General features: G+C 39.8%; 1 protein-coding gene across 3 annotated transcripts in view; it reads right to left on the bottom strand.

Moving 5' to 3' along the window:
• The window catches only part of ARHGEF26 (Rho guanine nucleotide exchange factor (GEF) 26), a 145312-nt gene that overhangs the window by 63122 nt on the left and 55206 nt on the right, over positions 1–26984 (bottom strand). For all 3 annotated transcript variants that reach the window (XM_011967877.1, XM_011967875.1, XM_011967878.1), the window contains exons 7-9: positions 11393–11545; positions 7827–7956; positions 4530–4604 (exon numbers count right to left, since the gene is read on the bottom strand). In XM_011967877.1, the coding sequence (XP_011823267.1) occupies positions 4530–4604; positions 7827–7956; positions 11393–11545 (358 nt within the window). The remainder of the gene's footprint in view (positions 1–4529; positions 4605–7826; positions 7957–11392; positions 11546–26984) is intronic.

The raw sequence follows: 26984 nt of genomic DNA, 5'->3' as shown, positions 1-26984 counted from the left end.
GAGTAAACATATGCGTGCATGTGTCTTTATAGCAGCATGATTTATAATCCTTTGGGTATATACCCAGTAATGGGATGGTGGGGTCAAATGGTATTTCTAGTTCCAGATCCTTGAGGAATTGCCACACTGTCTTCCCATGATGTACTTACTTCACACTGTATGCCTATATCAAAATATCTCATGTACCTCATAAATACATGTACCTATTATGTACCCACAAAATTAAATAATAAAATAATAAAAATACTTTCATATCTACTTATCTATAAAAAACTATTTCATTACTTTTCAGGGGACAGGTGGTTTTTGATTACATGAGAATTTCTTTAGTGGTGATTTATGAGATTTTGGTGTACCCTTCACCTGAGCAGTGTACACTATGCCCAATGTGTACTCTTTTATCCCATCCCCCTCTCCCCCCTTTCCCCCAAATCCCCAAAGTCCATTATATCATTCTTATGGCTTTGCATCTTCATAGTTTACCTCCCACTTATAAGTGAGAACACAAGATATTTGGTTTTCCATTCCTGAGTTACTTCACTTAGAATAATGGTCTTCAACTCCATCCAAGTTGCTGCAAATGTCATTATTTTGTTTCTTTTCACAGCTGAGTAGTATTCCATGGTGTATATATACCACATTTCCTTTACCCACTCATTGGTTGATGGACATTTGGATTAGTTCCATATTTTTGCAACTGCAAATTGTGCTACTATAAACATGAGTGTGCAAGTGTCTTTTTCATGTAATGACTTCCTTTTCTTTGGGTAGATACCCAGTAGTGGGACTGCTGGATTGAATGGTAGTTCTACTTTTAGTTCTTTAAGGAATCTCCATACTGTTTTCCATACTGGTTGTACTAGTTTACATTCCCACCATCAGGGTAAAGGTATTTCCTTTTCACCACATCCATGCCAACATCTATTATTTTTTTATTTTTAAATTATGGCCATCTTTGCAGGAGTAAGGTGGTACCTCATTGTGGTTTTAATTTGCATTTATAGTTAGTGACGTTGAACATTTTTTCACATGTTTGTTGGCCATTTGTCATACACATGTACTTCTTTGTAAATGTATGAAGCAATATGTTACAGTAAAAAATTAAATAGAGCTTGACTATTTTGCCTCTGGGACAAAAGCTCATAATGTAACACTATCACCAACTCCAAATAGAATTTTGATGAGGTCAGAGTTAAAGCAGACATTCTCTTTCCATGGGAGAGTAAACAGAAGGAAATAACAGGGAAGATTCATTTGGCATAAGACCATCTCTTGATCACTATTCCTTACACAGTAGGTATCACTCTGGATGACATGAATTATCAGATTCCTATGGAAATTATCAGATTCCCTAAAATTTCTCCCCACCCCCCGCATGTTAACCGACAATCAGGAGGTAAGCACATTTTTCATTTTACAGAAATGTTCTTGTTTTTAAGTTGTTTGATTAGGTCAGTAAGTCTTTCCAAGGCCCTAAATTAAAGAAATTGTCACAGTTTTTTCAGCAACATGCATGAGCAATTTCAGCGAAGTATTATTTGCATCTTGCGAATAAACTGCATTATTTTAATTACCAAAAAGGTATGACTCTTTTTTTCCAAGAATGAGTGACTACTTAGAGACGCTTACCCAAGAGATTAAGGCAGCATCTAGTTCTAAAAACTTGGGCCTCAACATACCAAATTTAACTCTTTAAAATAAAATATTGGGAACTCCCAATTTCTCTGATTTTAGATAAAGCAAACAAATGTAGTTCTACATTTTCATTCTGAACCATAAATGCTCTCTATGCATACTCTTTCTGCTGAAAGTATTCAATTGTTTTCCCAGAATCTATAAAACCTCATTAGTAACCTTTACAAATAAAAAAGAAGATTAATTCTTCAGCTGACTATATTGATTTCAGCCTCCCTATAACACTGGGAGACTGAAGGAATAATTCTAATATTCATGACTCATGTTCAATAGAGAGAAAGGTATGATTTGAGCTTCCCTATAACACTGGGAGACTGAAGGAATAATTCTAATATTCATGACTCATGCTCAATAGAGAGAAAGGTATGATGCCCTTCAGAGAAAGCAAGTCACTGGAGTGACATCTCTTCACATGATAGCCTTTTGTATACTTATAGTATCAAGGTAAAGCAATTCACTGGTCTATTACATTTTTGCCAGCCTTTCCTGAAAGTATCAGTATGAAATCAAGTGAACAAGAGATGCCTGAAGGAATGTAGTCATCTACTGAAACTAAGATGTAAAATTCTTGAAAAAAAGTAAGTAACATTTCAGGTTTAATTCAATAACCAATTACAAGTACCTTCCTATTTTTTTCTCTGTGCAAATTCTTTTTTTTCGGTTTCTTAGTAACAATCAGGCAAAATTTGTCAAAATATCATTTAAGTCCAAGACTAGAACTTCTCTAGTAGTTTCTCCTAAAAACCTTCCCCCGTTTCCCTCCCTCACTCCTCCCCTAGGAAGACAGCACAGGGCTTGAGGTCTTGCAGGAAGCGCCACTGGCAGTAATACCTTATGTAACTTCTCACTTGTCAGGCTTTCTTTACTTAGTGTTCCCAAAATAGGTGTGCAGACCACTGATGGCATGAAGAGCTTAATTTAAGCTCACAGATACACTTACTTTTAATACAAAACTATATGTTAGAAAAATAAACAACTAGCTAATAAAACCAATGATTTTGTAATTATTATTGGCAAGGATAAGGATAAGTAAAATGGTGACTCGATGTAAAGTTGACTAAAAGAAACAGTACTTCATAGTTAAGTGGTACAAAGCCATACCCAATTCATATAGGGCTATGTAACTGGAAACATTTAGGAAGCTTCTGATGCTACCATTATCTTTGCTCCTCTGTGCCAACCTCAGACAGCATCCTCAGTGATACTTATACCTTCTATTGCTTCCTCTCAGCTAGATATTTCTATGAGTAGCTAACCCTACCTACATTTTTCTAATCTTTAAACAAATACAGTAACAAAGACCCTCTCTCACTTCCCTTTCAGCCACAGCTCTTTCTCTTTCCACTCCCCAAATCTTAGACAGTCAGCTACCACTGCTGGCTAACTGCACATTCACACCTCCCTCTCATTTCTCCACACACTCAGCTCAGGTTCCCTGCCCCCGTCCCCCAGCCCCAGTATATAACCTACCTGACGATAAACCCAAGGATAACTTCAATCATTATCTCACTTTATCTTTCAGCAGCATTCAACAGAGTTAACCACCAAATCATCTGCCATTTGCCAAGCTATTACGGTTTCCCTTCTTCTCTGGTATGTTTTACTTTGTTTCGATCTTTTTCTTTTTTTAGTTTCCTCCGCTGGCTTCTTTTCCCTTTAAGACTGTGAACGCTAGCATTTCTCATGGTCATTCCTCAGGCTCACTACCCTTCTCATTCCATATAGGCTCCCTAAGTAACCTCATCCACTCTCCCAGCTTCAACTATTGTCCATATGCTGATGATTCCCAAATCCATGTCTCCAGTTCAGGTCTCCACTCTGAGCTTCTGACTTGTTTATTTAGCCAACTTGGATGTTCTATAGGAATCTCAATGACAATGCGACCCAAATGGAACTTATCCACTCTCCCTATGTTTCTACTGTAAATGAAGAAGAGCATTCACCTTGCCACCCAAGCCAGAGACCATAGTCCTTGACTTCTGTCCTGAAATGTGCTCATCCAATCAGTCCCCAAGCCTGCCTCCCCAGTATACAGGCAGACCTCTCACCACCTTACCATCATGTCAACAGAGGCCACTGCCATCCCTTGCCTCATCAACTACCACTGGCCTCGGAACTGGTCCCATCCTCACTATCATCTTCATAATACATGAATTTAGCCTCTACATCATCTTAGGATCAGGCCCCCAACAGCCTAGCATGTATAACAAGGCCCTACACAGCTGGTTCCCCAGTGCTGTCTCTCAGATTGCGTTCTAGCTACATGGAGAACATTCCAGCTCTTCAAAATCTCCAATATCTTCTTGCCTTTGGATCTCTACACATACCTGAGACACTCTCTTCCCACAGTCCTGGGCTCACAGCCACTCCTGGGTTAGGTCTCAGCTTAGACACCACTGTGGACTTCCCTATCACGTCACCCACCACCCTTCATTGTAACTCTCTTTTAATGTCTGCCTTCCTCTTTCCACTGCACATTCCACGAGCGCAGTGAGCACACGTGTCTCACTCATCACTGCATTTCCAAGAAGTGGCATCATTCTTGGCACAGTGGTTGATACTCAACAACCACTTACTGAACGAGAAATACAGCTATTCAGCCACCAAAAGAAAATGAGGTATCTGTAGGTCCTTAAAGCAAAACTGTCTGAAACAGCAAAAATACCAATTTCACTGAGTATAGTAAACATTATTTTGTTTTGCAACTACCTAAAGAATGCTGTGCAAATGGCCATGAGACTCTACCAGTTTTCAGCATCAAGCCAAGACACACTTTGTTCTGAGATAACTGAATGGTTTCCTGTCTCACAAATAAACTGTCACCCAACAGTTACCTTGCTTACTTCCTTCAAGGCTCTTTTGCAGACTTCATACTTCGGAGAGTCCTTAGGTGTTTTTTGACAGATAGTCTGTAATGAAATAAAGGTGAACAAAATTTATTGATTTATTTTATTCAGTAAAATAAAACCAATGTCCAGCCATATCCTCTTACTCATAGCAAACAATGCCAAACATGGTATTATGGATGAGTATGAGGATAATATTAAACCCAATTTAAAAACCAGGAAATAATCTTTAAATACAGGATCCAAGTCCATCCAGGGAATGGTTAAGTAAGAAGATAGGTGGGCACCCTGGTTTCAAATCCCAGCTCTGCCCCTTACTAGTTATGCAACCTTGGGCAAGTCACGGACTCTGTCTTTATAAGCCTCTCTTTCCTCATCTGTAAAACTGGGGTGATGCCAAATACATCACAAGGTTGTTACAAGTATGATAATTTATGTAAAGTTCTTTATGAGTGCCTGGCATACGGTATGCCCTCAATAAATAAGAGTTACTTTAATTATCACCATTATAATCATTGTTATTAGAGGCAATTATATTTGTAGATGATACATTTTGAATAAAAAGAACAGCCGGGCACAGTGGCAGCACTTTGGGAGGCCAAGATGGGCAGAATGCTTGAGTCCAGGAGTTCAAGACCAGCCAGGGCAATATGGAGAAACCCCATCTCTACAAAAATACCAAAAAAAGATTATCCAGGCATGGTGGTGTGCACCTGTGGTCCCAGCTACTCAGGAGGCTAAGGTGGGAGGGTCACTTGAGCCCAGGAGGTGAAGGTCGGATTGAGCCGAGATCGCACCATTGCACTCCTGGGTGACAGAGTCTCAAAGAAATAACAACCAACCAACCAAAAAAAAAAAAAAAAAAAAGGAGCAAGGGAAAAAGAGCCTGCTAGATTTTCTGTGATATATTTATACTGAGAAATCTCATTTGTGAATTTCATTTGTGATAGTAAAATCAAGGTCAAACAGGGTCAATTCCCGGTAAATTTAATTACCTATAACTTTAAAGCTATACACACACATTCAAAGTCCAAGGAACCAATTTAATTATTGAAACTGTTTATTTCAATTAACAAGCTTAACTGAATTTTCAAATGAGGTAAAATTGAAGAGACACTACTTTAAGTACATTTATATTCTGTCTAAATGGCCAGATTTCCACACATGAGAAACAGTTTAGAGCAACAGGTATCAGGCAGAGGTAGAAAGTAGCTGGGGACTAGCAAGTCACTGGTCCCTTAAATGTACAGAAGCACCAAGCCAAGCCATCTGAAAGTCAGGCATCAAGATTTTTAACTATGTGCTATGTGAGAAACACAGAACGCACCATCTGTGGAGGTTCTTATAGTTTTTGACTACGACCTACTGTAAGAAATACTTTTACACTGCAACCATCACACATGCACACATAAATGAACCAGGATTTTATGAAACAGTATTTAACCACTTTATGAGCAATGTACATACGCTCATAATTCAAAAATCAATTTTATGACCCACTAATGGGTATGAAAGCAGCATGAAAAATACTGGTTTATGTCTCTGAGAGCAGGCATCCGAAGCTGGACTCCATATATTGATATTTTATGTAAAATTCTGTGCATACACAAACTCTCTGGGAAGAAAAGCTATAGCTTTACTCAGAATCTCAATGGGGTCTGTGGCTTAAAAAAAGTTTAAAGCCTACTGAGCAATCATGGCATGAATCTCCAACACTGTATAACATAATGTGTTAGATTTTGGAGTCCCATTCTATACAAGTAAATTTCTCAAATTTAAAAAGGCTATAAAAGGCTTGGCGATCATAGCATATATAAAATCTGGAAAACATGTTTAAAATGCATTTCATTTATTTTTATTCTTTTATTTCAATTCTCAAAGAGGAATAAAATGCATTTTCAGAAGAAGAAAAATAATCTGAAAATTCCAAAGTCTAACATTACAAGAAATGTTATATTTACAAAGCACTCACTTCTTGTTTAAAAAAAATAGTCACATTTGAAATAATATTTCCTTATATGGGCCAAAGTTTCCTTCTTAAGCCAAAATTTGATTTTGATAGCTTAGCAGCATTCTATCTTTAAACATGATAAATACTGATTTCAAAAAAAAAATCAGAAAGTGAAATGTTCAAAACTGCAAGCTTCCCAAAATGCACACAGGAGGGAAGCTCCCGAATTATAGGAGATGGGTGGAGAAGGTGTAAAGGCAGTAGAACGAGGTGAACTTGAGGAGCACAAGGTGCTGTGAATCCTGAAATATCTGACAAAACCTCTCCAAAACTGCAGCAGTCAGCTAAATGCTCATGATCCCAAGCTTTTACACATTTCAAAATTTCAGCATTTTTAAAGAATATATTTTAGAATTTACAATGGGAAACAGAAGGTGAAATTTACTTTGTAACCTTCATCATAATTTTTAATATATATTTTACTTTAATTAGTAAAAATCAGGTATGTAAAAAGTTGACCTTATATCAACATTATGATCCAATTTTAAAGTAGGATTGTAACAAAATATTTTCTAATTAGATCAAAAAGACACTCTGTGGTCCACTGCTGGGGTGGCCCCTGTGTCGAGCCACCCTGTTTTCTCTTCTGCTGCTCTAGCAGCTCCAGTGCAGCCAGTGGCAGACTCTCCTGCCCATAGCCTACCTGTCTTTCCAGCTGCACGTACTACTAGGCAGATTCCACTCGCTCTTCCCAGTCATGTCTTGCCATTATTCAAAGTCAAACACTTGCTTTCTTCATGAATGCTGCCTAACACAAGAAGGATGCTGGGCTTTCCTCATTCACTTTGCACAATGATAATACAGGCAATACTAAGCCTTGTCATGCTGAAGAGACACTCATTCCCGTATGAAATGGAAGCCCCAGGGCACCTTGGAACATTATAGATGAAGCGATCTCAGTGATCAGTCTGAGGAATCTTAGGCCCAAAGAGACTGAGTTGCTCAAGGTCACATGCCTAATGGCTTAGCTAGAATTGGAATCCAGGCCTCCTGACATAAAGAAGCCACAACGCTTCCTATTTCAAAAACTGCTGAGTAAGTGGGTGATGAGATCCAATTTCTTCAGAATGACCACAGACGCCTACATGAAAGATAATTTCCAGAGATACCAGACACAGGTGAGACTTTCCGAACAAACACCACCTTCACGCTTAATTGGGGGATTTTTAGACCTTTAAATATGCATCAATTTAAGTGGAATAAGAATAATTTTCTTAATCAGATTTAGAGAAGCACAGCTCTCCACAGAGGAAAAAGCCACCGTCATGTCTTACATCCATCAGCAGGGGAAGGCGGGTCACCCTCTGCATGGGGAGAATGAGAAAAGAGATCATGGGTAAGTTCCTACAGTCTTCATGGGACTCAATCCTTGACAATACTTCCTTAAAGGATGGATTGGTAGCTCTGAGGGAAAACAAAGAAAAGAGAAACTTCAAAATATGTCCTCCTCAAATTAAGCAGTAAGTAAAAATGTATTACAAGATACTGTGATAAATCCATATAGCACCAACTATTTTAAACTATATGAAAACATCATAAGCACATAATTACACAGGCAAATATGACTGGCTTGTCTGCCTTTTATATTCGAGGCTGAATATAATAAGATGTGGATTTTACATAACAGTATTAACAAGGCAAAACATGTATGAGCTAGAAATTTATACAAGTGGAAGATAAGCAAATGAAGAACCCATGGTAACATAATGGTGAATATATGGGTCATAAATCAGTATACAGACTAGGTCTTATATCTGATCATCTATAAACACATAAAATTAATAAGATCATAAATAATATGTTTTAAGCCACTTCTCCAGCCCTAGACAATGATATAAGAAATTAACAGTTAGACTGGACTTCAGAGGCTTTAGGCCACAAAGATCCTCTTTCTGAGACAGAAAATCTTTTGATCACATCAGTCAAAATATTCCTCTTTTTCTTCTGTTAATATAAGAAAAGTATTCATGCTGCTATAACATTTTAATGAAACTTAGCAAGATACTGTGACATACATTCTTTCATGTGGAACCACCTATATAACTTTTAAGGAAGGCCAGATAGGGATTCCAGTAAGAAAATGGAATGCAGAAAGGTCCCTACCTCACCAAGTAAATATGACTTAGTAACTGGCAAAGACAGAAGTCAAACCCAGGTTTGTTTGGTTTTTTTTGAGATGGAGTCTTGCTCCGTCACCCAGGCTGGAGTGCAGTGGCACGATCTCGGCTCACTGCAGCCTCCCAGGTTCAAGCGATTCTATGCCTCAGCCTCACGAGTAGCTGGGATTACAGGTGTGCGCCATGACGCCCAGCTAATTTTTGTATCTCTAGTAGAGACAGGGTTTCGTCATGTTGGCCAGGGTAGTCTCGAACTCCTGGTTTCAAGTAATCCACCTGCCTCGGCCTCTCAAAGTGGTGAGATTACAGGCATGAGCCACTGTGCCCGGCCTCAAACCTAAGTTTTCTAATGTTAAATCTGACACTCTTGTCCCCCCCATCTCTCACTCTCTTACCTCACTTCATCCCATGAGGAGCTCTGTAGAGCGTCACTGCCACTTTCCAAGGCAGGGAGGGTAGGAGGTAGATGGATACTGTACTCCCATGAGGGGAGAAGGAAGCAGGATAGTGGCAATAGAGTCATTTTTTAAAAAATGTTATTTTGAAAATGAAGTAATTTTGTTCAAGGCTGCTACTAAAAGCAGGGAGGGGGAGAATGCCAGAATAGCAAAAGAAATGATACATAACATTTCATTTCCATTTTCTCTAACTGAGAAGTTTTAAGTTTCCTTTTACTGACAGCTTTGCCAAGATTTTTAGAAAGTTAAAAAAAATATATTAAAAAAACCTCTAAATTAGTTGTATATTTAAATAACTCAGGTCCCAGTCCCCTCCCTCACCTTCCAAAGGTTCTGATTAAACAGTCTGGGATGGACTCTGGACACTGTATATTTGCTCATTTCCAGGTCCCAAAGTATTTCTAACATACAGCTAGAATTGAAAGCCACTGTTCTAACCTTAAATTCACATCAACTGTGGGCCAGGCATGGTGGCTGATGCCTGTAATCCCAGAACTTTGGGAGGCAGAGACAGGTGGATCATGAGGTCAGGAGATCGAGATCATCCTGGCTAACACGATGAAACCCGGCCTCTACTAAAAATACAAAAAATTAGCCAGGTGTGGTGGCACGCACTTGTAGTCCCAGCTACTCGGGAGGCTGAGACAAGAGAATCGCTTGAACCTAGGATGTGGAAGTTGCAGTGACCCGAGATTGTGCCACTGCACTCTAGCCTGGGCGACAGAGAGAGACTCCATCTGGGTGGGGAGTGGGGGCGGAATCACATCAACTCATCAACTACAACAAAGCCCCTGAAAACACAACTACTAATTGCCATGTGAAAGTGCAGATGATGTTATCATTAAGCTAATTTAGATAAAACCTTTAAGAGTCACGCGATGCATAGCAGTACCTAGTGACGTTTTTTAAATTCTGCAAAACAAAATGAAACCCAAATTTATCTCTAATTCAAGGCCTTGTTTTCAGACATGAACTTGCATTCTCTAACAGTTACAGAGCAACCTCTGTCCCTATAGCAGCCGTTCCCACCAGGGGGTGGTGGAGTGAGGAAGTGATGGGTGTGGTTTTACCCTCAGGGGACCTTCTGCAATGTCTGGGGAGATTTTTGGCATCTAGCAGATGGAAGCCAGGGATGCCCTTAAGCATCTTACCATGCATAGGACAGCCCACCACAAAGACTTATCCAGTCCAAAATGTCAATTGTGCGAACAAACCCTGCTTTATATTAAAAACCTCATTTGGGGTTGGCAGCTGTGTGTTTTCCACTCTGGCTATATGAAAATGTCATGAAGATGTGAAGCAAGGGAGCCATCATCAGCCCTTCTCACCAGCTTGGAGGCTCTGACTATTTCTCCAAGCAGCCATAAGTTAGTCATCCTCAACCCCTACTCCTCCATAGGGGTCTCACAAATTGCACAGAAGTTGACCAAAGCTCCACGCTATGGTCATAAATGCCACAGCTCACAGGAGGGGGTGAGAAGGATAACAGCCATTAAGCTCCCAAACTGGGTCTACAGCAGTGCACAACTGTGCTGGAAAACAGCTACTTGTGATAAACAGGACTCTTTAAAATACACATAGGCATTACTGAACAATTGGTGACTCTTTTAAGGATGCAGATGGCATTATGTATCACATCAAAACTCTCAGTAACCTAAAAAGGACAAAGAGAAGTGTCTGGAAATCTAATACTTGAGACTTCTGCTGCATAACTGAAATCTTCAAGAACATTATTTTTTTCTATTGCCTTCCTTCAGAACTTCTCTCCTCTCCTCAATCCTAACTACCCAAGGGAAGGAATAATCAGCAATTTTTGTAAACAATTCATTATCATTGTCAATTGAACGGAGGGAGATTAGAATAGTAGAGAAAACCCTGAATTTTAGCTTCTAGCTCAATCTACTCAAGAATCCCCTCTAGGCCTCAGGGAAACCACTTAATTGCTAGTTAAAAGCTCAGAAAACTGCCGGTTTGGAGTGAGGACCACCTCTGTGTCTTGCAGCAATTAAAAACAAAGAAACAACCAACAAGGACAACATCAAGAACAAACTAAAATTTCACAAGACAGAAAATTCTCTACCCACTAGATTTTTCTACTTAAACACCCTCGCCCTAAAAGTAATGCTCTTAAACATTTCTCCTCGGGGAAATAGCCTATCAGAAGGCATTCCTAAATACAATTCAAAAGATCAATTAATTTCAGTCAATGTAGACTAATTAAAACTAGGTTAGACTATTAAAACTGTAGCATTCAACATTGCTTACAACAATTTTTGTAGTGTTCGTTGTTGGTAGACTTCATTTGTGCAGTATTTCACATATGGGTCAAATGTGGATGCTGTGTGTTTTTCCACGATGTCACTTATATCATCTATGAAGATATTATTCTGATGTCTTGCTTCCAACTCTATAAAGAACCTGAAAAACCAAAGGGAAAAAAGTTTACACATCTTTCATACACTCCAACAGATAACAGGTTATCCTCATGTAATGTTATTACATGGGGTTTGAAAATTCAACAGTACACAGTACCAACTAAAAAATATTTTTAAAAACTACAAAAATTTTATCTAAGTTTAAATCTATCACATCAACACCTCCTTGAGGATGGGCATTGGCTCATGCCTATAATCTCAGCACTTTTGGAGGCTGAGGCAGGAAGATCACTTGAGGCCAGGAGTTCAAGACAAGACAAAACCAAAAAAAAAACCTTCTTATTGCTTCAAGTGTTTGGCTTCAAACACCGATAATCCGAGGCATTGCTCCGCCTTCAGGTACTTTAGGCTAAACGTATTTCACTATTTTTCAAGAATTCTTTATGGGAAGGGGAATGAATGCTTATATATTTTATTTATTGAAAAGTACATGAACAAAACACCTAAATAAATGCTTAAAAAATAAGTCTGAGGCCAGGCATGGTGGCCCACACCTGTAATCCCAGCACTTTCGGAGGCCGAGGCGGGTAGATTACGAGTTGGAGGGATCGAGACCATCCTGGCCAACATGGTGAAATGCTGTCTCCACTAAAAATACAAAAATTAGCCAGGTGTGGTGGCACGTGGCTGTAGTCCCAGCTACTCGGGAGGCTGAGGCAAGAGAATCGCTTGAACCCAGGAGGTAGAGGTTGCAGTGAGCCAAGATCGCGCCACTGCACTCCAGCCTGGCGACAGACTCCGTCTCAATAAAAATTAAAAAACAAAAAACAAAACAACAGTCTGAAATAAATCTAACACTATATGTTAGTCAAAATAAAAATAATCATATTATTTTAAACCTGATAATATACATGGTATTTAAATCCCTCCCTTCCTCCCTCCAATCCCTTCCTTTCTCCCTTCCTCCCTTCATCTCTTTCCTTTCTTCCTTTCTTCCTTCCTTCCTTCCTTCCTTCCTTCCTTCCTTCCTTCCTTCCTTCCTTTCCTTTCCTTTCTTCCTCTCTCCCTCCCTCCCTCTCTCTCTCTCTTTCTTGCTTTCCTTTCTTTCTTTTCTTTCTTTCTTTCTTCTGAGAAAGGGCCTCACTCTGTCACCGAGGCTGGAGTGCACTGGCATTATCTCTCACCTCACTGCAATCTTTGCTTTCCAGGATTAAGTGATTCTCCTGCCTCAGCCTCCTGAGTAGTTGGGATTACAGGCATGTGCCACCATGCCTGGCTAATTTTTGTATTTTTTAGTAGAGATGGGGTTTTACCATATTGACCGGGCTGGTCTCAAACTCCTGACCTCAACTGATCTACCCACCTTGGCCTCCCAAAGTGTTGGGATTACAGGCGTGAGCCACCACACCCGGCCACTGTTACCAGATTTAGTGTATAAATAGATAGTAATTTAGGGTCACCTAAATATATACATGCAAACAAATGTATGTATCTATAATATATATATGATATATATCATTATATATGTCATATAGATAGCCATTGCTTATCCATTCATCTGCTGATGGAGACTTGGGTAGTTTCTAGTTTTTGGCTACCTGGAATAATGCTGCTATGAACATTTGCATACGAATATCTATTTGTGTGTCTGTTTTCAAGTCTCTGGGGTATATATCTATCGGTGGAATTTTAACCACACTGTGCAATAGTATGTGTATGGGTGTGGGGGTGTGGGTATCTGTGTGTGTGTGTGTTTGAGAGTGTGTAGAGAAATGATAGCATAATACCTGAACCAAAACAGAAGAAGCTGAATTATATACCAAAGAGAGGTTAGTTCACTAAACAAAATTGAGTAAGAAATGATCCTTTCCCTCCCAACACTCGCAGTGGAGTGGTTGATGGGAGGCATGCAGCCAATTACAATAGAGGATCTATAACACAGGTGTGGCATAATAAAATAATAAGTATTTGGTCTTCATCCCTGGTTCTTGGAACACAGCTCCCGAAATACCTGGAATCTCCAGAGTGATAGGAGTGTCTTTCGTATGCCAGCGAGATGACTGGTAGCTGGGGGTCCTTAGATAGCTTCGGCATGGCTCTCTGCATGCCAGAAAGACCAAGCAAGGATTGCAGGGTTGGAACTTTTAGCCATGCCTGCCTACCTCCAGTCATAAGAGTTTGAGTTCAATTGTCAAGGAACGATGATTTAATCAATTATGGCTACGTAATAGAGCCTCCATCATAACCCTTAACTGATGGGGTTAGGGAGGGACAATGAACACCTTGAGGTGCTGGGAGCGTAGCAGGCCCTGAGAGGGACTAGGTGGTCTGCAGTACCTACACCCCCTCCAGCCTTGCCCTGTAACAATCTTTGTATTTGGCTGTTCTTGAGTTGTACTCTATATAATAAACCAGAAATTGTAGAGTACCTTCCTGAGTTCTGTGAATCATTTTAGCAAAGCATCAGCGCCTGAAAGAGTGGTGGATTGTGGAAATCCCCCTGCAACTCCGTAGCCAAGTAGGAGAGAAGTGTGGGTAACCTGGGGACCCAATGTTTGCATCTGCCGTCTTAAATGAGGGCAGTTTTGTGGGCTGAAACCTTAAACCTGTGGAGTCTGATGCAAACTCAGGGTGGTTAATGTCAGAACTGAAACTGTAGGACTGGAAATGTAGGACACACAATTGGTGTCTCGAGGGTTAGAGAATTGGTTGATATAAGAAAAAAAATCACACATTTGGTGTCAGAAGTATGGTGAGTAAAAATAAAGAGGCCTACAAAGAAAACTCCAGAGGGCAGAGTAACCACCCTCGCGGTAAGCACAGGTGAGGACACATGTAAGCTGGATCATCACTGCCAAGGATGACATGACGGGAGCAGGGGAAAGAAACACAATGGGCAGAGGAAGCAACGTGGGTCTGGTTGGGGAAACTGGGAAGTTCAGTGGAGCTGAGGTATAGACTCTAGGAGGAACAAGGGCATAGAAAGAAGACTGCAGAGCAGGCTTGAGCTCAATTGCAAAGGTTAGACTGCATGCTGGAAAGTTTGGGATTAATCTGCAGACTATAAGAAACCACTGGAGGTGTGGAAGCCAATAAATCACTCAATCCGAGAAAACTGGAGCAGAGCAAGGATGGATTACTAGCAGGGAGGCACAGATGGCAAGCAGGCTGGTTAGGTGGCTAATCTGGGCAAGTCGACAATAAAGCCTAGTAGTGGAAAATCAAGAGAGGACACAGCGTAGGGTAACAATCTGGAGATAAAATTAATAGACTCAAGAAATTCGTTAGATGGGAAGTCAAGGAAGATGCTGAGATTTCTAGTCAAGGTTTCCACCTGGGCAATAAAGTGAGTTCTTAAACTATTAATGAAGACAGAGATTCAGGAAGAGGGGGAAGAAGCAGGAAGAGCTCCATTTAATTTTGCCTTGGAGATGTCTAATGGACAGCTAAAAATACACATCTGTGAGAATTCAGAGGAATGTGAATTCTAGGTACTGTATAGTTGAGACTACTTGATTTCTAGCTCGTTTTCATGTAAATATGAAATATTTGTACAGTTGTTTTGTAATGCAAATGTATAGAAAATTGTTCAAAGAAAATTGAAAAAAGAAGAAACCATAAAGCCATTATCATGTAATTCTAGGATATAAATATCTTAAGGCAAGTATCTCTTACAATTTGTCTTTAGCTTACACTGTTACCAGCCTGAAGGAATGCAACTATATAACCAAAAACAACAGTAACTTGGCTTTTCTCAATTAAAAGGAAAATTTCATTTATCACTGTAAAAGTTTTGCCAAAGCACAATATTAAAAATAAGGTACGAATTAAATATCTGTTTATGCTACTTACTTCAATATAAACCAAACCACCCATCTTGTATTTTTACAATGACATAATTAAGACATATTTTAAAGCTTTCTATGTTAAATGATCTATTGGTTATTCTGGGAAATTTGCATACTTTACTAAGTGACCTAGCTACAAAAAGACCAAGAAAGTATTTCTAAAACATGAGGTATGATTTCGGGAACCAAGACTGCTGGTGAATCAAATCAAATCTGAAGCAAAAGTAGAAGTATTCTGGTTCCCCGGATGAAACTTGAATGAAATAATTTGGGCCTACTGGGGGGACAACTTTTTAATGGAAATACGTATTTAAGTTCTATGAATTTTTTTCTGGGGTAATACTTTCATTATTTCCTCTTTGTAGTATTACCAAGATGTTCATGTTTTATAACCAATCATGTTACACAACCTTTATCTTTTTTTTCCCCCTAAAGCATTTCCAGCCTCACCCCTAAAGAGAAACCTTCTGTGGACCAGGAAAAGCTGCCTAGGAACATTCTCTCCTAACCAGAAACACAAGTTAGCCCTGTTTGACTGTCAACTCACCATCACAAGGAAACTCACACCCATACTTCAAATAAGTGCTTTAAATGATTGTAGTGTGCCCAGGTGGGCTCCTCAGCTGTGCAGACAATGGTCCTATCAAACGTACAAGGCCAGCCTCCCAGGAGGTTCAAGATTCAGCTAAAACCCATGTTTGAAAAAAGAGCCTGATGTGGAGCTTGCTTATGGTCTAGTAAGCTTTCTTCTAACATTTTTTAAAACTGCAGGGATTTTCTTTAGGCCTTTTGTGGTTGCTTTATTATGTGATGATCTTAAATGTGGCACTACACTTTTGAGGAAAAAACAAAACCAACAGCGAGCCTGCTTTATGAGATGGTCATTATACCCATTTTACAGATAAGAAAACCAAGGCAAAGAGTGCTTAAGTCACAACTTAGTTTGAAACCAGAGCCAGACCCTGTGCTTGAACCAAAACACCTACTGTCTCAGCTCTCAGCAGGGGGCTGATCTTGCCCACCTGTTACTACTGGCCAGCCCTCAACGAAGACATCCAGCAAGAAGAGTAGCAGCTGGAACTGAAAAGAAAGAGCTTATTCTCCAAGAAGATTAATGTTGAATGGTCTCAGCAAATAAATTACAGAAATCAACAGAGTGCAGACGTTCACAGTAAGATCCACGCCACGACAAGATGTGAAGACAACAGACAGGTCCGCAACCATATTAGGTTCAGCCTCCAAGAAAGATAATCAGGAGAATCACATCCAGCAATGTGCTCTGGTCCTGGCTGACACAGTGTGATCAAATACTGGTTTATGGGTGCCCTGTGAAGCCCTCTGGGGGTTATTCATTTTGGCCCTCCTATTCTCGCTCCCCTTTTTGCCTCATGAATCCCACTCATCCTTCATGTATCAGATTAAATTTCACCTCTTCCAGGAAGCTTTCCCTGACCCTACTGGGATAGGCTAAGCTCTCTGGTTCTATGACTTCATAAACCTCCATACTTTTTCTTCAGTGTACCTGCTATGATGGCAATTAATTCTTTTATAATTTTTGTTTACTTTTGTCTCTCTTAGCAAGGTCTAGAAGATGGGGCCATATCTGTTGTGTTCACTACTATATATATATATACACACACATACATATATATAGTGTGTGTATATATATAGTGTGTGTACATACATATAGTGTGTGTGTATGTACATATAGTATGTGTATACACAAACACACACACACACACACCCCAGACCTGGCCACAGTACCTGGAATATAGGAGACAGTCAAATATTTGATAAGTGAATATATAAACAAATGAAATTTATTGTTTTAAATAGAAAATGATAAAGGTGAAACATGTAAAAGAATTTTGTTCTATTATTTTACTAAGAGAGTGATACCTACAAATTGGGTCAGTCTCTGTCTTGCTTTTAAAGTGGTCAGTCTCTACCTTGCTTTTATCACTGGTAAGTCAACATATATTTAATTGACCACAAGTTGGTTTCCCAGAACTGCAGTAGGTACAGGAAGGGCCACCTATGAAGACACAAACTCCCAGCACAAGTCTTTACACTTCTTCAATTAGGATTACTAACGTGAGACCAAGTCCAATCTGAGTTTCTTCAACGCCAGCTGCATTTTCTGAAAAACCTGCCAGACCAGCCCCTCCCCTATCCAATTCAGGAGGATGCCAGGGAGGCTAAGCAGCTCAGCACTCAGCGTTCTAGCTCTGGAAATACAGGAAAAAAGGAGCTCTGGTTATGATCAATGCCGCTGTCCTGTGCCCTCCTCAGAATGGCATCCTTACAAGGTACTTTTTCTTCATTAATATCCATCTGCCTAAAGCAAACTGAAATCATTCCTGGACGTCTCCCTCACTTAAATGAGCTGTCAATCTAAATGGCTGCATTATCCTACCAGAGAAGGTCATATTCACTTAGGCTGGAGACTTGTAACATACCAGGCAGGTTTCACATGTCTAAGTTGTTGTTATATAATAAAATATCTTCACTAAACAAAGAAATATTCCAGATAAGTGGCAGCAAAGTATGTGCTGCTGGAAATACTTTCCCAATACAGAACGTCCTGTACTCTACCAAAATGAATTTATATCTGCTGCCAGTAAGTGAGATTTGGGGCTTCTTTATTTGGAATTTTTTTGGTGGTCACATTGACACTGAAGGTCGACGTCAGTTTCTTTTGACATACTGGATCAGAGAGAGTAAAAGCATGGCAAGCGCACCGCCATTAACCCATGGCAGGCATCAGTAACTGTCTGGCACTCTGCCTACATGCAGAGTTTACACTCCAGGCAGCCATTAACAACACATCAAAATCAATGCTGAAGACGACGAAGCTCATCAACGAATCCTTCACCAGAGACTAACAGTGATAGGAAATGTGTTGATTTGACAAAAGTATAGGACAGTTGCTTCTCAATCAGAAAATATCCTACCTACATCCTGATCTGGTAAAGGTCTCAAGAGATTTCCTTTTCAGCAGACTATATGTCTTCTCACATTCTATTTTAGCCTTTTCTTCTGAAATTTTATCTCTGGATTGATAATAAGAGGATAAGAAATTAAAAGTGGTTTGGGACATGAGGGGAAAAAAAAAAAGCTCTAAACAAAAATGCTCTGGTAGTTCTCGTTCCCATTCTTATAGCTACTGTTTGATCCTTAAAATCTCTAGGATAATTTTTGTTAAACAATTCTTGTCATCCTGTTAAACCTTAAAGATCAGCCTGGATAAATCGCAGAAGAGACTGAGGTAAAAGACACAAGCTAAGGGTATTTTCAGGACTTTGAATCAAAGGGTTTTCTTAGCCTTAATACCACATAACACAGAGCCTGCTTAGGTTTAAATCCAGCTCTGCACAGACACCTTCAGTTCAAGGCACCTGGCAAATCCCAAAGAAGGAGAAGGAGAGTGGAGTGGGAGCCCGGGGAGGGAGAGGCAGAGAGACTACAAAACCAAGTGTCCCTCAACTCTTCCGTATCAGTTAAGGCTCCGACGTACTTAGTCCTTCCTCTTACTGATAATGTATTTGCTAGAAGGAATATATACAAGACCATAAAAATATAGGAAAACAGTATAAAAAAAAAAGACCTTGCAATTCTAATACTATTAAGACTGAGTTTTTGCCTAAAAATGACCATTTATTTATCATTTGAACTTGCTTCACAGAAATAAAGTGAAGAAAAAGGAACTTGTTCCCATGGTAACCTGCAGACTTGATTCTTTTGTTTCTGTGCTACTCAAATGCATTCACCCATATTTTAATTTCTCCCAGAAATGAGGAGAACACTCCTCAGATATAGGGATAATGAATGACAGAAAACATATGCCAGCACTCTTACCACAACATCCTTAGAAGAGAAAAGAGTCTCTGAATGCTTGGGCCTGAGATGCTCTGGCTTATTATGGAGAGCTTTTCAATTTATAATTACATTTTTCATGTGGATATAACCATTCATTTCCATCTAATGAAAACTGCCCCCTAATTTTATATATGACCATGGAGACACAGACAAGTATGCCTGTTCACCCCGGGATCTCCAGTGCCTAACAAAGAGTAAACACTCAATAGATACACTGAATGAATCAATACTAGGTCCCTATTATTCTTCCTTGCCCCACTATTAAAGTGCATTCTTCCAAGGAGAGTGATGAGAAAAAAATACAAAGCAAGTATCTACCAGGATGATTTAGTAACCACATTAAACTATCACTTCTGATGGGGGTGAGCTCCGCGGGGAGGCCAGCTTTCCCAGCTGTCAGAATCAGGTTGGCAAATACCACGTGTGGAAGTTTACACTCCGTACACAGCATCCTCCATGCAGGGTTTGCATCTGCAAGAACAGTTTTGCTAATCCATTGCCTGGCAAAAATTCTTGAAAATTCAAATCCTAGGAAAGGTTTGACTTCTAAGGAACATTTGCTTTCAGGATACGATTGCTATAAAACCAATTATGTGACCTTTCCATTTTAGCTGCCCAGAAGGGTATTGCTGTTTAATCCTCACTCACAGAAACTCGAACAGAAGTGGCTAGGCATGCTTGCTCTCTTCAACTCTGCCTTGTTTGCCTTGTTTTGTTTCCCACTTAAACAGCCTCATTAAGTACACGTATTTTATTGTAAGTTTCCTTGAGCCTTTTATGGATGCAGTTGGGGTATAAATAATAAATTATAAACAAACTGGGAGAATGTGGATTCTTAGTTGCTGCTTGGAAACTGCACGAAGAATGAATTTACAGAATATTGGAATGAAGTCAAGTAAAATGAAAAAGCTTTTGCATGCCAAAGCCCCCTTTCCTATTGTGGACTGGTCATTCTGGGATAAAAATCAGTACAGGAAAGAACACATTTCTCTTTGGGCACTATTTCCAGTTCCTTTTCAGGGAGCGCCCATGATACTTCGCATCCAAATTCAGCCAATGGTAAAAATAACATTTAAAGTGGGCCCCAAATCCTTGAATCTCAGGTTTTCTTTATTAAATATGCCCCCCGAAAGCTGTCTTCCTAAAAAAAAGAAATGCTTTCTATAGCTTCCATCAGTTTCATTAAAACAAAACAAAACAAACAAACAAACCAAAAAATGGAACCAGAGTACAGGATTTTGAAAAGCTCTAGAGGTCAGTTTCTTAAGCCACAGTATCCTAAGGAAAATGATGCTTGTCTACATGAGGGAAATAGAATTTCACTTCCTTTCTGATATTTTCCAATCCTGCTCCAGCTCATATGAAGCAGCTGATTCCAGCTTACCCCTTTCACACAACCCTCCCCTTCAACTTTAATCAAAGGCTTTAAAATACTTTCTTTTTAAATATTATTAGCATGGATTAGCAAAGCATCAGAAGAATAAAATGTATGGGGTAAACAAGTCCTTGCCCTGATTTTAAGTAGATTTGGAAATGATAAATTTCCATTATTCATTTATGAAAACAAAACAAACGACTCAGTGGAGAAGACAGGGCCAACAGTCCTGCTATAGACAGTGATCAGCCCAAGAAAGACCACTGGCAACCAAGAGAAAAAGGAAGCATGCCAGGAAGAAAAGGTCTTATAAATCAAAGGTAGTGAGAATAAAAGAATGAAAAGAGGGAAAGTATGCTTATTAGGTTTCCAAATCACCTCCTCAAAACCAAAGACCAGACTTTCCACCTTCTCTTTTTCCCAAACTTTATGCTTTCCTTTTCCTTCGATATTGGTGAGATGGGATCTGTTACCTCATGAGTAAACTCTATAATAATATCTATAAGTGAATACACTTCCAGACAAAGTCCATTTCACAGATTGCCACACTGTACATACTGTAGCACTAGCTAGGCTAATAATGTACCATGCACATCACCTCTTTGGGAAATGTCAGCAGGGTACTGGTTACAAGTGAAAACTCTGGAGCCAAACCACCTGGGTTCAAATCCCAGCTCCCTCTTTTATTAGCCATATACCCGTAGGCCATTTTACATCCCCACATCATGCCTTTATTTCCTTATTTGCAAAATGGGAATATAATGGTATGATCTCATTAGGTTCTCACGCTGACTGAGCTAAAACATGTTAAGTGCCTACAACATGATCTGGCACATGGTACATGCTCATTAACATTAATCGTCATTTAAAGTGCAATAAAATGCCTTTCCCTCCTATATGAATTCATAGAATTCACATGTCTTTTAAATAAAGCCAGCAGGCTTCTTCATTTTCTAGTTCATGCAGTTCAAGGACAGCAAGCCTCATTCCTATCCTGTATTTCCATTAAGTCTGGGTGGGCAGGTGTAACATAATCCTGTCATATACCAGATCTGCTCAGAATCACAGGTAAACACTTTCTTATCAACTTTTTAAAAATTTAGTAGGTACTTATCAATGATAAAATTAGAGGAGGATGCAGCACAGAACTTTTTAAGTCCTTTGTGTTGGTACCTCCCCAGTGAGTTACATGTAGGAGAGAAATGAACCAAGGAAAACTAACAGTTCTCAGCAACGGGGAAGTGGTGGAACATTTCTTTACATGCAAATACTGTCCTTGGCCTTAGTGTAATCATTGTAAGGAGAAGTCATGTCACAATTAAGAAGCCCTGAGCAAGGCACAGACATACTTGGCAAAAACACAAAGGGCGTCATGTTTATTTTTAGAGCCCCCTGTGGCAGGCTAAGTTATGGCCATGTACACGTCTATTACTTATGTCCATCATCTCAAAAATGTCCATGTCCTGTGAGTATGTTATCTAACATGGTAAAAGTGATTTTACAGACGTGATTAATGAGACTGAGATGGGAAAATCATCCTGGATTATCCAGGTGGGCTTAAAGTAATCATAGAGGTCCTTATAAGAGGGGGGCCGGAGGATAAGAGTCAGAAGAGAAGTAGAAATCAGAGAGAAGATGGTAAGCAGTAGGTTTCGAAGACAGAAAAACTCATAAGCCAAGATACAAAAGTGACTTCTAGAAGCTGAAAAAGGCAAGAAAACGGATTCTCCCCTTAGAGCCTCCAGAGGAAGCAGCCTAGTGACACCGTGACTTTAGCCCAGTGAAATTGATTTCAGACTTCCCACCTTCAGAATTGCAAAAGAATAAATTTGTGTTGTTTTAAACCACTAAGTTTGTGGTAATTTGTTACAGCAGCAATAGAAAACTAATACATCCTCTTAATCTGTTTTAAAAACTCTCTTCTAACCTCTTGTTCCATTCCCAGTAACCAACATCCAGTATCTGCATATGGGTCCCTTGTTACTCCTAGGCCCTACTATATAGCTTCATCCATCCCAGAAAGCTGATGGTTCCAGACCCAATTCCCTTCCCTACCCATTCTTTCAGTGACTACTTAGTGAATGCCTATTATATGCCAGGCTCTATTCTAGACTTATAAAATACACAGCCCAAGACAATTGCAACAAAAGTCTCTGTCTTCACGGCACTCACCATCTAGTTCTCTCAGAGGCTATCCCTCTCTGTTCAATTCCCTCAGGGCCCTGCTGCAGGACTACATAAACAATTGTGGAGCAGCAATGGTGGGAAAAGGAGCCAAACCACTTTCCTTTCCAGTAGATTCTCTGAAAGATACTCTAAAAAGCAAGAAAGCTTCTCATCAGGCAATCGGCAGGAAGGAGGAAGGCAGGAGAAAAGGGAGGAGAGAGGTGAGAGAGTAGTTTGAACAAAGACAGAATACTCAGATTATGCCCAGGCAATGTGTTAGTGAACTTCACGGTTTGCTAATGGTGTCAGAGCAATCACAAGCTCTCCGAAGTTACATGCCAAGTTTGTTGTGTCAGTACAATTATACATGCATATATATATATATTTTAGGAAGCAAGAAACATATGGCTATTGGAAGATTTTCAAAGGGGTCCATAACAAAAAGAAGTTTAATAATCACTGACTTGTATAATGAAACATCTACAAAAGAACTTGGAAATTACTATTAAATGAAATTATAAACATAGTCTGGGCCTAGACTGTGCAGAACTTGAAATGCCCTGTTAGGGAGTTTCAATTCGTTTCGAAGTAACAAGAGAACCACTAGGGTTTCTGGTATTTTAGGAAAGTAACCCTGGAGGGAGCAGGGTGAAGGGCAGGATGCAGGGCTGGAAAAGACTGAACTGAGGAGCAAAGGTGGTAAAGAGGCCAGCTGCAAGTCTACACATATCATCCACTTAAGAAGAGGCTGGCAGTTCCTCAAAATGTTAAACATAGTTTCCATATGACCCTTCAGTTCCACTCCTAAGTATATACCGGGGGGAAATAAAAATCTAAAGCACAAAAACTTGAACACAAATGTTCATAGCAGCATAATTTAAAATAAAAAATAGAACCCAATATCCACTAATTACTGAGTAGATAAATAAAATGTGACACATCCATACAATAACGTATTATTCAGCAATGAAAAGTACTTACTTACACATTACAATATGGATAAACCTTGAAAAACCTTATGCTAGATAAAAGAAAGCGGTCATAAAAGACCACATTTATATATTCTATTAATATGAAATATCCAGAACAGTCAAATCCATAGAAACAGAAAGTAGATTGTGGCAGCCTAGAGCAGGGGAAATGTGGTGGGAAATGGCGAGTGCTAATGGGTAGGGCATTTCTTTTGGAGGTGATGAAATCGTGAAACTGTGGTGATGGTTGCATGATCTGTGACTATACTAAAAATCACTAAATTATACAATTTAAATGGGTTATTTGTATGGCATATGAATTGTGATCTCAATAAAGCTTGTTTGTTTGTTTGTTTATTTTGAGATGGCGTCTCGCTCTGTCGACCAGGCTGGAGTGCAATGGCATGGTCTTGGCTCACTGCAACCTCCACCTCCTGGGTTCAAGTAATTCTCTTGCCTCAGCCTCCTGAGTAGCTGGGATTACGATTACAGGTGCCTGCCACCATGTTAGGCTAATTTTTGTATTTTCAGTAGAGATGGGGTTTCACCATGTTGGCCAGGCTGGTCTCGAACTCCTCACCTCGTGATCTGCCTGCCTTGGCCTCCCGAAGTGCTGGGATTATTACAGGTGTGAGCTACCACCATGCCTGGCCAATAAAGTCCTTTTAATAGGAAGTGCAGCAGCTAGAGAAATGGATGGAAGGCCGGGGCTTGTATCAGCTAGTTCTGTTCACATACAGAGTGCTCTCTTCCTGCTTCCCCAGATAGCGAATTTTGTATGTGCTTCATCCCTTTTCAAGTGAATCTTACAAAAAGTCCCAAGACTTCCACAATAACAAGAGCTGTTCTGCTTGTAGTAGGGTCAGGAGGCCCAGGGGCCCAGTTATTTGGCTTTCCTGACACCCAAATTGGCAGACCCTAAAGTGCCTTCAGGGAATTCCAGGCCTGATGGAATGCAATCGAAATCACTCTATAGATCCAAATGGCTGAGAGATGTGGAATGTTAAGCATCTTTGTAAGGTCAGTGAGGGAGAATTTAGCCAGAATGCCCCCCACCCCAGTCACACCAGGGAATTAGAGACAGTTATGTCCACACTAAAGCCAGTCCTGCACAGTCTTTAACACATCCCAACTGTTATCCTTCTGCTTAATCACCATGCAAGGTACCCTGGTAAGAGGAAATAATGGTTTCACTTATAGGAAGCTAAGGAAAGTTTGCTTCTATACCCTCTTCTAAGGCTTTTGGAGAGGTCCAATACATGTCAATTTAGTCCACAAGGGTCAAATGTTTCATATCCCAAAATCTTACCTGGCATTTGACCATAACCAAGGTGCTGGCAGCCTCTAACTTTAATAACAGTAAATTTAGAATTATAAAATATGTTATTTCTTTAGGGAAATTTCTATAGCATGTGTATTCTTAAATCTATGCTTCCTGCTGCCAGTCATAATTTGTAAACCATAAACACTCACATTTCACCAATGTTCTGTTTCATACATGCACCCCTTACTTGTCTTATTTCTCTACCTGGGCTCTGAAACACACATATTCTGCAATGGACTTTTAATGGTATTTACTCTTCTCCCTTTTATTCTTGCATCAGTCCCCTTTTAGAGAAACGACCAAGCCAGACACAGAGGTGTATGGCTATAATTTTAGCTATTCAGGAGGCTGAAGCGAGAGGATTGTTTGAGTCCAGGAGTTCGAGACTAGCCTGGGCAATACAGGAAAACCTCATCTCATAAAAAGATATATATATTTAAAAAGGTAAAAGGAATCTACCAAAATCTGCTTCTAAAAATGTCTCTGGTCTCATTACCCTTTTTCTCTGAAACATCAGACCCGGCTTTTCAAACCGAATTTCTAACTACTGGCTTCTAACCATACAACACCCTCTATGTAAAGCACACAGAGCCACCTCTTCTTAGTTCTTTCCAACCACCTCTCAGCCACCCTATGCCTTTCAGCCAGCCTAAATGCCTGGACTCACCTACATCCTGTGAGGTAGCGTCACTGCGAAATCTTCTTCCATTGCTTGCCAAGGATGTTGACACTGATAACCAGGACTATGTCACTCACCAGGACTATGTCACTCACCAGGACCCAGAGCAGTTGACTGGTAAGTAATCATTACGCCTTCTGGGAGTTTGTCATTTTCTAATGTTACATCTTTTTTTAATTGCCTCTTCATAGTTACAGTGAAAACTACCAAAAAAAGTTCATCTTAACTTTGGTCCATATACATATACCCTCGCATTTTGTCACTTCCCTACCCAAGACTGGCTCCCAAACATTCTCTCCATCCTCACTTTCTGCCACAAAAGCAGAGCTGGCTCCCAGCCAGATGCAGGAATGTGAAAAATACTAAAGAAACTGCCTATTTGTCATTTACTCAGGGGAAGGCTGCACTGTGATCCTTTCACAGGGTGATAGTCTCCAGTTTAAAAGGGATGGAGAAAGATACACCTGCAGAACAGAAGGTAGGCACCACAGGATAGCTAGACTGTGGGATCTAGGCCCTGCCAGGGTAACATGACTGTTTGAGTTGTCAGCAGCTACTCTGGTTTCTATAAAATGTCAGAGCCCCAAAATGAGTTGGCACCTGGGCTAATAACAAAGCCAGCACAGAATGATTACCTGTTATTATATGCAATAGCTAAACTATACCCTGCATCATGCTTTACAGTTCCCAAGTGGGTTTATACATCTTTCCATTAAACATTAGTACCATTTCCAAGTGCTTTCCTTAGAACTTATTACAGCTATGCAAAATAAATACCATCTGGCTTCTTTGTAAAACAAAACAAAACATACAGTGCCAATACTTTCCTTTGAAGGGGGAACTAAAACACCCTCCTTCAGTTATCGAGAATTGTTCCCTGGGAAGTGGTCTTTGAAACAAAAATCATTTGTAGCCCCTAATTTGTAAATGAGTATTTCTCAGGAGATACATACCAGAGGCAATTAGCTTCATGAAAAAGTAAGTGTGATTTATCTTTACTAAATTATCTATAGGAATGTTAAAAGGACTCAAGATTTTTGAAAATACAATTTTAAAGGTTTTTCTTTTACAAATCTCCAGGGTTAGGTACATTAATTCCTTGCACTTTTTTAACACTAGCTTGAAGTTTAACAGTAGAAAAAGAAGAGGAAAGTATTTCATTTCCTTGGAAAGTTAATGAACATATGAAAAGGTAAAAAGAGTTACCAGGATGCCTGCCCTCCCTCTCCAACAGTAGAAA

Source organism: Mandrillus leucophaeus, unplaced genomic scaffold (genome assembly GCF_000951045.1).
Source record: "Mandrillus leucophaeus isolate KB7577 unplaced genomic scaffold, Mleu.le_1.0 Scaffold814, whole genome shotgun sequence".
NCBI classification, from domain to species: Eukaryota; Metazoa; Chordata; class Mammalia; order Primates; family Cercopithecidae; genus Mandrillus; species Mandrillus leucophaeus.
Note: the sequence above shows the minus strand (reverse complement) of the source record. Positions and strands in the feature narration are given on the sequence as shown.